At 30.5% G+C, this 10,862-nt stretch overlaps 2 protein-coding genes across 7 annotated transcripts in view; one reads left to right on the forward strand and one right to left on the reverse strand.

The window, feature by feature from the left end:
- The window catches only part of LOC138933919 (uncharacterized), a 36,413-nt gene that overhangs the window by 6,100 nt on the left and 19,451 nt on the right, over nt 1-10,862 (reverse strand). The gene's annotated exons all lie outside the window — the stretch shown is intronic.
- Znt77c (Zinc transporter 77C) lies at nt 643-7,856 on the forward strand. 5 transcript variants are annotated; one of them, XM_070297177.1, is made up of 8 exons: nt 643-879; nt 3,656-4,035; nt 4,535-4,651; nt 5,225-5,523; nt 5,933-6,177; nt 6,358-6,536; nt 6,702-6,788; nt 6,868-7,856. In XM_070297177.1, the coding sequence occupies exons 2-8, from the start codon at nt 3,847-3,849 to the stop codon at nt 7,180-7,182; spliced, it is 1,431 nt and encodes a 476-aa protein (XP_070153278.1). In that variant the 5' UTR covers nt 643-879; nt 3,656-3,846; the 3' UTR covers nt 7,183-7,856. The 5 variants fall into 5 exon arrangements, with proteins under 5 accessions (XP_070153278.1, XP_070153305.1, XP_070153313.1 ...); XM_070297204.1 differs by having other exon boundaries at nt 3,843-4,035; XM_070297212.1 differs by having other exon boundaries at nt 6,927-7,102.

Genomic DNA, 10,862 nt, shown 5'->3' on the forward strand with positions numbered 1-10,862 from the left:
ATATCACAGTACTCTGTGATAATAATGTTCGGGAAAGAGAACATGGCTGTGTGCATGCAGCAGAAAAAGGAAGCTAATCGTGCGCAGACGATGTCAACAAGGCTAACTCATTGTGCTTCGCGCGATAAGAGAATTTTTTTTCAAATCATTTAATCACATTTTGTATAATTTGTCCATTTCCAATCCATGATTCCTAATTGCGTGACAAACGCGATTTGCGATAGACTTGATATATTTTAAAATAGGATATATATATATATATATAAATAAAAGAGAATTTTTTTTTTTCGATGCTAAAACTTAGATTTCTGATCATTTCTTTTGCAATACATACACAATCAAACTTTTAGAGTTTACAAGTAAATATAATATATCTAATAAAAACGTCCTATGTAAAATAAGATGTATAATTAATAATACAAGAATGTACAATGGTACGATTTTGTAATAGAGACTTATAGGGGGGAACAATTTGCTGATAACGCTGATCACGAATGCGTTCTCCATAGTTTCATATTTATCTGGCAGTGATTATGATATATTCTGTTCGAGTCTTTTATTTGATTATTCGATACGAGAGCAGATAAGGGCGAGTTATCGGCTACTATTCACTTGTGCGGCGATCACAATGGTCAGCCGATATAATCCACATGTGGTCGAAGACACACGTTAGTTCGCTTGCCATATGCGCGCATCTCGCGACCTGACCGGTTCGCTCTAGAAATTCGCGGTTCGATCGTTCGTAAAAAGTGCCAGAAAACATCAAATATAGCGTGTTAATTATATTTTTGTTGCCGAGAGAGAGAAAGAGAGAGAGAGAGTGCCGATGTGTTCGCATATAAATATTTTTAAGAATTTATCAAAGTTCAGAGTTTAGAGGTCAGTACAATTTTCAACATCACTGTAACGATAAGGCGTTTTGTGAGAGAGAATTTCAAGCACGCATACACACATACGCAAAGACACGTTATTCATAATTCTTCTTAAAGCGTAAATAGCAAATTGTATTCGTAAAAAATCACGTAAAATGATTTAATATAGTACTTACTTCCCAAAGAGACGCGTATCAAATCGTATAATTTGTAACGATTACATGAGTCTTTTGATAAGAACAATTATCATGGCACAATGTTTTTCAGAAGCTTTTAATCTGTTTGAGGGAAAAATCGAAGTTCGGAAGCACTCGGAATCGATAGATCGCTCTCTCAATGGTTTTGTTGCATTTTAACATGTCCAGTGCAATCATCTCGCGTTGATTCCCGCGTCATTGAAGATGAAGCCGACAGTAATGATTGAAGGAACGGGTATTTCGTTGTTCAAAGCCTATTACGCGCCCGGATGTTCGCAACTAACGCTTTGATAACCCCCTCCCAGAATTAACACAGAGATGATCTGTGCGTGTGACACGCTATATGAATTGTGCTGCTTGTGTCGATATATATGTCATCGTAACGTGTGTATATCGCGAAACTTGTACTCTCAATTTAGATCGACGTTTGAACGAGCCATCGGTGAAAAGTATGTTCTCGGTCGTGCATTTTTTCACGTCAAATTCGAATTTTCCGACTGGATGCTATAAATCAGAAACGGCTGAGAAATTTGAGAAATGCAGACTAAAATAATTTCGTGCCTAATGCATTAGGCGAAATCAAAACATTATATCTTATCCGAGTAAAATATTCTATCAAAGAAGAATGTAACTTCTTCGAAGTACTTTGGGATTAGAGCGTTTTAAATTGTATTGTTTTTCATTTCTGTTATTATTTTGATTTATGACAATCAACTGTACTAAATTGCATTAAAATGACGATATAAAATGAGATAATGATCGATTAAATCAAATTGTTAACGGTGCGGCTCATAACGTACTGAATAATCGTCCAGACATCTTTCCCGTCATAAATTTTTTAATCCATCAAAATTATTGCATACATATTATGGTGTACAGTCTACACAGCAACGATTATGGTAAACGAATCCATGCACGTTTAGCTAAATTATCTTGTCGAAGGTTAACGGCGCGTAGTGAGACGATCTTGCGTCGTCTATCGTACGAACGTCTTGGTGTAGGCGAGAATTTTGTTCCGTTCTTGGACGAGATAGAAACTCATAAAGTAAGAGATCACAAATTATTCATTTGTCAATTCAAGAAGCGTTCGCCGCGATAAATTCTGTCCGTGCGATGGAACAAAAATTGTGTTCTCGCGAGCAGGTATACGGATTAGGACTTAGAGGTCTGTGACGACAAACACGATCGTGGCTACGAAATGCAGATTATCTGGCGAATTGACAGTGACTAATAGTCGTGCACAGCTATGGAGATTAATTTCGTGGAAGTTTTATCGGTGCGGACATAAATACCGCGTTCTTGTGTGAGGCCATCTAACAACCGATGAAAAACTTGTAACGGTCGGATGCATTCTGAGCATTGGAGTCATCGAGTTCAACGGTTAAACAAGCACGGAGACACCTAAGCGTTTCATGTTCCGATATCATTTTGTCCGTTCGCTGACCACCGTTCAGTCTGGTGTCTGCTCCTTCGACGATCTATCCGCGGCGAGAACACATTGTCGTGAATCTTGTCCAGTTTAAACAACCTTGAGATAATTCGCTGTGCATTTATTCATAAAGATTGTAAAGATTATGTTTAATTAATCTTTCGCTATATATATATATATATATATGCAATATTTGCTTAAAAAAAAATCGTATTAGATATCATTCAATTTACAAAGTTTCGCTGTTAAATGCAGCACATGTGGATTGAGTGATTGACCGCACTTTTACCATATATGGGTGCATATATAGGTAATGTCAAATTATATATTTTACACACACACACACACACACACACACACACACACACACATACATAATTCTATATATATCTAATTCTTTTTTATTAAACATAACCGGAATATTTTTTTTTTTTTTAAATCCTGTGATATTAAAATATATAAAAGTGATACTTTGGAATATCGAATAAAAAAAGAATAAAAGCGTATACAACAAAAGATTAAATTAAAAAGTATAAATTTTTAGCTATATAAAATATCTCGTAGTGACGAAATTTATTTATAAGAAAGAATTTTTATTCGCAATGTAAGTTGATGACTTACTTAAACTGACCGTATTCGCTAATGGTCTTATCAAACGCGATAAATTCAACATTCATGTTTTGTTTCCTTAAATAGTACGTATAAAAGTTTGCAGATTGTCTTATGATGTGTCTGTTGAGGAAGATCTCATAAACAATAATGCGTAATCTCCCCTCGTTAAATATACATCTTTTAATGTATGTATTTTTCATTATTATAAAAGCTACGATCATTTTTGTTCTCTTTATTATCGATTAAAGCAAACGTTTAAATTGAGCATTTTTATTAATTTATTTATTTAATCGTGCTTAATTTTCTTTCGCATATAAATTATGATTTACACAAAAAGAGACAAGCTATAACTTAAAATATATAATCTAATATATTCTGCATACACCAAGATCTAAATTAATTTTCTTTTCCAAGTAAGTACGTGAATTGTTTTTGCGAATAAAAAGATGATCGCGCTTTTTACTCACAATACAGTTTTAACATATTTCCAAAGTTTTCAAAAAAAATTACACAACTTTATCAAAGAGAAGTTATCTTTTCTATAGGTTTCCGTAACAAAATCTGTAAATAAATTAATGCAAGATCGAATGCAGTTATAAAACGGAAAGGTTCGGTGGTTACACAGCGATATCGTGCGATCGTGAAATATAACAGCGAAATATAACAGTTCTCCATATATTATCGCGATATTATCAAAGAATAGAAACGTTCACCACGTGACTTCGCGAGCAGGGTCATGGCTGTAAAAGAGTGGTTCAGAAGGCTGCAACCGGTGCAGCTATACCTGGTGCTATTCTTTACCACGACTTTTTTCTTAATCGAGATCATCGCCAGTCATGTGACGCATTCGCTAACTCTGCTCCTCAACGCATATCACATGCTCTGCAACATCGTGGCACTCGTCGGCTGTATCGCCTCGATCAAGGTAAGTGCGAAAATCCGTAAATCATTCGTAAATCTCTCTTATGAAATGACAATGACGTAATTAAGTTTTCAATCTACTCCGTGCCCATGCTCGATTTCGAATGATTCTTCTTCACGTAATCATTGTTTTTATAAACATATTAGGGAAAAAGAGTCGATTGGAAAAAAACTTAACTTTTTTATAGAATAAATGACATAAAATGTAACTTTTCAAATGACATAAATAATATTCAACATGCAAGAACAGATATAAGCGATCTTTCATTTTTCGGATATTTTTGAAGAAAAATGCGAGAAAATCTTGAAAAATTTTTATGCCCATTGACATGTGTCGCTTCGATAAGTGAGACAAGTTCATAATGACTCAGTTGAATTTAGTGAAACGTAAAGTATACACGATTGTTCTTATTAGAAATTGATAAAGATATATAAGATCTAAGATGTAATCTTATGTTACGGAAAAAAATTGCAATTACATAATATAATCGCATTGTTTGCAGTATAGCTATCGAGAAAGGTACAGTAACAATAGCAATTGCAGTTCAGTGGGGAATTCGTCAATTTGCATTAACGGGGAGGAACAGGGTTCTGTCACATCTTTATCAACAAAAACAAAGGTACGCACAAAGATATTAAAAACTAAGAGTTAAAGAGTGGAATCTTTTCAATCTCGTTAATCTCGTTATTGTAATAAAAGATTTTTATATTATATAAAAGTCTAAAATCATCACTAATCTGCATGGAAGAAAATATCTTTTTCTTTCTGTAAATAAATTCTTTAACTATCAAAATTTTCATGATGCGATATGAAATATTTCTTTTGGAATACAAAGCTATAATTATTGTCCTATTTTGAAATTATATGATAAAAAAGAAACTAATAATAATAACTTCAATATTTTGTTTATTTTATTTGCGTTCATTGCATGATAGTGTTATGATAAAAATTCGAAATAAATTTTGTAAGAATCTCTTCAATAAGATCTGCATAAAAAATACATTTCAATATACATTATTTTTAGTAAACATTTTATAAAACATTTATAAATGTTATTTAATAATTATTTAAAAATGTCCTATTTAAAAAAATTAAATCCTTTATTTAAAGCATCCTACAAAAACACATTCATAAGCGCTTATTATAATTCGTTTATAATAATTCGGGAGTAAAAAACTTGCTTTCTTTACAGGAATCGTGGTCGGACAGAAAAATGAAAAACACGTTCGGATGGGCCAGAATCGACATTGTCACGATGCTCGTCTGCTGCGTATTTTTGGCATCTTTTTGTTTCTCCCTACTAATGGAGGCGTTGCAGACATTGGTGCATATCGATCATCTGGATGAAATGCATCACCCGTTGCCCGTGCTGTGCATCGGTGCTTCCGGAATACTCTTGAATGTTTTATGTTATATTTTAATCGGGGGATTCACGTTTAATCAGGGAATCTTCGTGCATGTCACTGAGAAAGGAGATGTAATACTTTGCAGGTAATTTTTAATAGATTTTTAATAGAATTACAAATAGTCAAAGAACAAGATATGCACGATAATTCGCACTCACAATTTGAATCGTTCTTTAAATACTTGACAAGCATTTTATGAGTTTTTATTAATTAACAAGCGAGATAAAGTTATATATATATACACATTTTTTTATTTTTAAAATACAGTTGCAACGTGCAGTTATATGTATCACATGTATTATATTAAATGTCAGAGTTTTTTAAATATGTCCTCGTAAATAAAAACAAATCAAAATATAGATTTTTCGAAATATTTTATTGTACATATTTATTTAATGGCAGAATACGATTTGCGAATATTTCAATATAAATCGGTCTCATATATGTATACAATTGACGGAATCCATATTATCATAAAGTATTTGAAATTTTAGGAATGTGAACTCGCAAGAAAGAAAGAATGGCGAGCAACAGTTGTCGGCACAGACAAGGCGAAGTCCACTGGCAATACCAAAAAGCCAAGGCTTTAGGGAAATGTGTCGAGATGTTCTTGGATGCGTTTTCGTCATATTAGTGTCGATTTTAGTTTATTTCACCGATTCTGATGTGGCCAAATACATTGACCCGGTTTTCGCTATTATTTCGTCAATTTCACTATTCGTCCTTTGCTATCCATACAGTGAGTATATTTTCTTTAATAAATCCAAAATAATAAGATAATGTAAAATGTGATATTTATTTGTACAAAAAAAAAAGGGAACAATATAATTAGTTAGAGATTTTTTTTCGTCTTACGACTAATATATTAATTCTTGAAAATAATCAGCTCCTTTCTTTTTCTCATTATTTCTTTCTATAGTGAAAGAATCAGGTTTGATTCTGCTTCAAACAATTCCAAATCATATAAACATCGATTCTCTCAAAAGAGAATTGTTGCAAGCTTTTCCGGGTATCGTGAATGTCCATGACTTACACGTATGGCAATTAGCAGGAGAAAAAATCATTTCTACAGCACATATTATATTTTTAGATCCAACGGTGAGGAAAATCAAACTACAAGTTAAATTGATTTATAAAATAAGTTACATTTAATGGAAATTACTTAATAATTTTTAGTGAAAAAAATATTATTTTTATTTGACATTTTTTTTTTATTAAAAAAGAATATATATATATATATATTTTCCGATTTTTTTCAATCAGGTTTATGCTAGTATCACCGATCAAGTCACCGCCTTTTTTGTCGAAATGGGCATTACGCAGGTTACTATACAGCCAGAATTTCATAAGGTACGCAGAATACCATATATTAATACTTCGTCTTTCTATATTTAAAATCATTTCAATGGATAATGATTTGTGTCATCAGATGAAACCGAATATGGAGAAAACCGATTGTCTAATTCGTTGTCACGGGGAACATTGCAGCTCCTCCCAGTGTTGCTCGCGAGAGAACTTCTTGGAGGATGCGTGCAAGTCGAAGAAGGACACGCACCCGATCAGTAGAAAGTACGACAAAAAGGAGATAATACCAGCTACATGTGCGATTAGTTTGGAGAAATTTACTAATTACGCGGAAGAAACCCTAGTGGTGCGGACTGTCAAGAACGATCCAACAGCAGAAAAATCTGAACACAATTCGATGAACGAAAACACATCTCGCTTGAACAGCGAACAAGAATAAAGCATTGTAAATATTGACATTCAATTCCTGTGCGATAACTATAACCGATCGGATATCTACAAGCACCAGACATCTGCAACTGCTGATAACCACGTGGACTACAGCATCATATCTTAACTTAACCCTACAATGATACTATATCCGCTTTATGACAAGAACGATATCATGGATATGGCATATCCGAACTAACTTTGACTTCTTATAACTTTCATAAAAATGACATATATTGAAACATTCTTTTTTATCGTTATCCTAAGCACTAAAAACTATACAATCGCAGCAAAAAATTTTATTATCCTTATTAATAAAAAAAAAAAAAAAAACTACAAGATAAACAAAACCTCCCAAAAAATGTGACGATTAAAAGGATTTCCGGATACTTCATACTTATAGTACCGTTTTAGTATTAAATCTTTATTCATTGTTCATAATAAGAGTTCCGTTTGATCTTTTTATGGTATATTATTTTGCTTAAAATATATAATCCTGCTCATCATATTAAATGTCATGATACTTTCGAGCCACAATATTCGAGATTTGACAAAAAAATATAAATAGAAATTTATTAGTTTTACTGCAAATAGTACAATAATCAAATACTTTCTATCACTTTGAGATCATCAAGAAATCACAGATGCACTAATTTTTTTTTTTTTTTTTTTTTTTTTTTGTAGAAGCCATATTTTTTTAGTATTACAATGTTATTAATATTTTGTTTTGGAAAAAAATATTATTGGAATTTAAATTATTCCCAAAAAACTTGAAACAATTTTTAAGTTATATCCTATTTTTCGCCGTACACACAAAGTTTTATTCTCATATAATATTGTATTTTAAAAAAATATTAGCAAGTATTGTAAAATTATCTGGCACCTAAAAATATCAAGGCTAAACATGAGTCGTGATATACGTACACATTTTTAACGAGAAGACTGCAAGCTAGTATTAAGTATTTCAAAATGTATATATAACAAGATAGATAATTAATATCGTGTAGTTTCGGAAATTCTCGGGCAGTATGTATGCTGATTATCAGAAAAACGGGATACTAATTTTGTTAAATATATACAGTTCATAATAAATTCATAGTTCTTCCAATGCGATGAGATGTGTTTCTCAAAATGAACATCGTATAATATACGTCAATCAATTTATCAAGCGACGCGGTAGACAAGTGACAACTATTGTAAAAAAAAAAAAAAAACCTTTTTAAAAAGAAGGTGTTTTTTAGAGGATACATATATCTATAACCATATCTTATCGCTCATAAGTATATACAGAGTAATTAATTTTAATATTGATAATCTAATATATCTGAAAATTATTCTAAAACTTTTTAAGTAAAAAAGTTGCAAAGTATTAATAAATAAGCATGTACTTATGAGTGATATAATGTGTCTAATACGAATTATGTATAGATTAAGTATAATATATATAGTAGCTCAATAACTATACAAATATTAACGACACTTTGATATGTTCCTTTCTTTCACAAATGTATAAAATTCATAGTTTTTAAGAAATAAGTATAATCTTTCGTCGTTTCTTTTTCAACTATGAATAGATAAAATATATATTAAATCGCGAAATTATAATTTTATAATTATAATATATATATAATAAAGATATGTCTTAAGATATACTATATTAAATATTTTTTCTTTTACAGCAATTTATAAGTAAAACTGTCTTACATATTACATATATTATATTAACATTATCAAGCGAAACTAAATAAAGTAAAAACTATATATGTGCAATTAATTTTAAAGAGATATATTATCCATAAAAAAGAAATCGGCATAATTTATGAACAATAAGATTAACAGAAATGCATATCTCAACAAACAAGACGAAAACAAAACTCTGGAGATATGTCACTGACAACAATTCCTACGCAATAAGTGTGGGTGTTAATGATCAGAAACCTGTTGCTGCCGATAGCAACGAGGTCTGTAGCACTCTATCTTAAGTTTGGGGTCGCTGTTCTCACAGATAATATAATTTAACTCATCGTCCACGATCAAATTGAGATTCGAAAATCGGCATCTCTTATATATATATATATATATATATATATATATATATATATATATATATATATATATATATATAAGGGATGCCAATTTTCGAATACCTATATGTGTAAGAATAACGCCAATCTTAATTATTTTTTAAAGCTTTAATAATTAATAATAAAGAATTGTCTATACAATATAATGATTATCATTGAAAAGAAGTCAGAAAAGTCATATAAAAAATAAGATTTGTGACAATTAATCGATATAATAAGTATGATATCATATACGCATAAATTACATTAAAAATGTATAAGAGAGTAATAATAATATTCTTGTATTCAACGTATTGAAATAAAATATATACAATTAAATTTGTTATCATAAATTATGAAGAGATAGGACAAAATTTCTATACAACCATTAATCAAAATATTTTTGTAAAGATACAGAAATCTACTATAAATTACTCTATACAAAAATTTGCTATATTTCAAATATATATATATTCTTAATTTTTAATTTCAAAATATCAATTCTGTATCCTTTAAAAAATTTGAATTTCTTTAAGAGCAATGCTGAATGATTTTTTGTACAAAGACGCTTCATTTATCAGCGGCAGTTCTATCTGCGACAATACTCGGGTGCATAGAGAAATGTACAGAGATTGTCTAGAGTCTAGAGATATGATACACCAACGGAAACTGTGGTTTATAACACGTACTTTATTATATTTAGAAAGATTATTGTAACCTCTGATGTTTTGAGAAACAGAGAAATACCTCGAAGATTTGCACAATGAGGAAACTATTAATAAATAGATATTATCACATAAAATATAAATATTATTACATCTATCTAACTTATACTTGTTAGTATTATATTATCTTGAAATATATGACTAATGCCCATTTTATCTATTTTGCTATTACGGTTATTCTTTGCATTGAATTTTAGATAATTATGAAATAAAATTAAAATTCAATATAATTTCAATTTGAATTTTTTTATTGAAATAAAGGTTGTGTATTAAAAAAATGTACTTGAATTAATTGATAGACTAACGCCATCAGAATATAGCGCTCGAAAGATGCAACAGACAATAACCAATGATCTACCGATGATCAATTATAGTTTTTGTATAAATGTAAAAAATTTTGCACAGATATTAATAATACGTCTCATATAGAATTATATATCAGTTTATTTCTTGTTATATATATTTTAAAGAAAATAAAAAATACGAAAAAGCTATTGTCAAGAAATGAAGACGTGTTAATCAGCTCAATAACCGCTAATCAGTTCAATAACCGCTATTCTTCACAACTAGACCATGCTAATTTAAAAGTCATATTCTCGACGCAACAAATGTGCAAAACTTCATGAATATGAAGATTTAGTGTAAATTTATTTTAGCCAATAAAAAAATTGCCATATATATAAGAAGATGCTCCCCTTATAATTTCATTGAAAATTGCCGTTTAAAAGAGAGAAGTATCTCGTGCCGAAAATATCAAACTATATAAACTCACTCAGAATTTCATGGGAACGATTATCAACAACGAGATCTCTATTTATAGCATTTTCTGATTCTGCTTTCAAATAGTAAGTTTCTTAAATGCACGCGAATAAAAGACCGGTTAAAGATTATTACTTATATAT

This window comes from Polyergus mexicanus, unplaced genomic scaffold (assembly GCF_030449975.1).
Source record: "Polyergus mexicanus isolate NDT 795.1 unplaced genomic scaffold, iyPolMexi1.0 SCAF_1, whole genome shotgun sequence".
In the NCBI taxonomy this organism is placed as follows: Eukaryota; Metazoa; Arthropoda; class Insecta; order Hymenoptera; family Formicidae; genus Polyergus; species Polyergus mexicanus.

Bases quoted from the DNA above. Each gene is read 5' to 3' on its own strand.
- Znt77c (XM_070297177.1), top strand. From the start codon at position 3,847: ATGGCTGTAAAAGAGTGGTTCAGAAGGCTGCAACCGGTGCAGCTATAC. The intron at 4,036-4,534 runs GTAAGTGCGAAA...CATTGTTTGCAG, and splicing joins GCTGTATCGCCTCGATCAAG to TATAGCTATCGAGAAAGGTA. The intron at 4,652-5,224 runs GTACGCACAAAG...CTTTCTTTACAG, and splicing joins CTTTATCAACAAAAACAAAG to GAATCGTGGTCGGACAGAAA.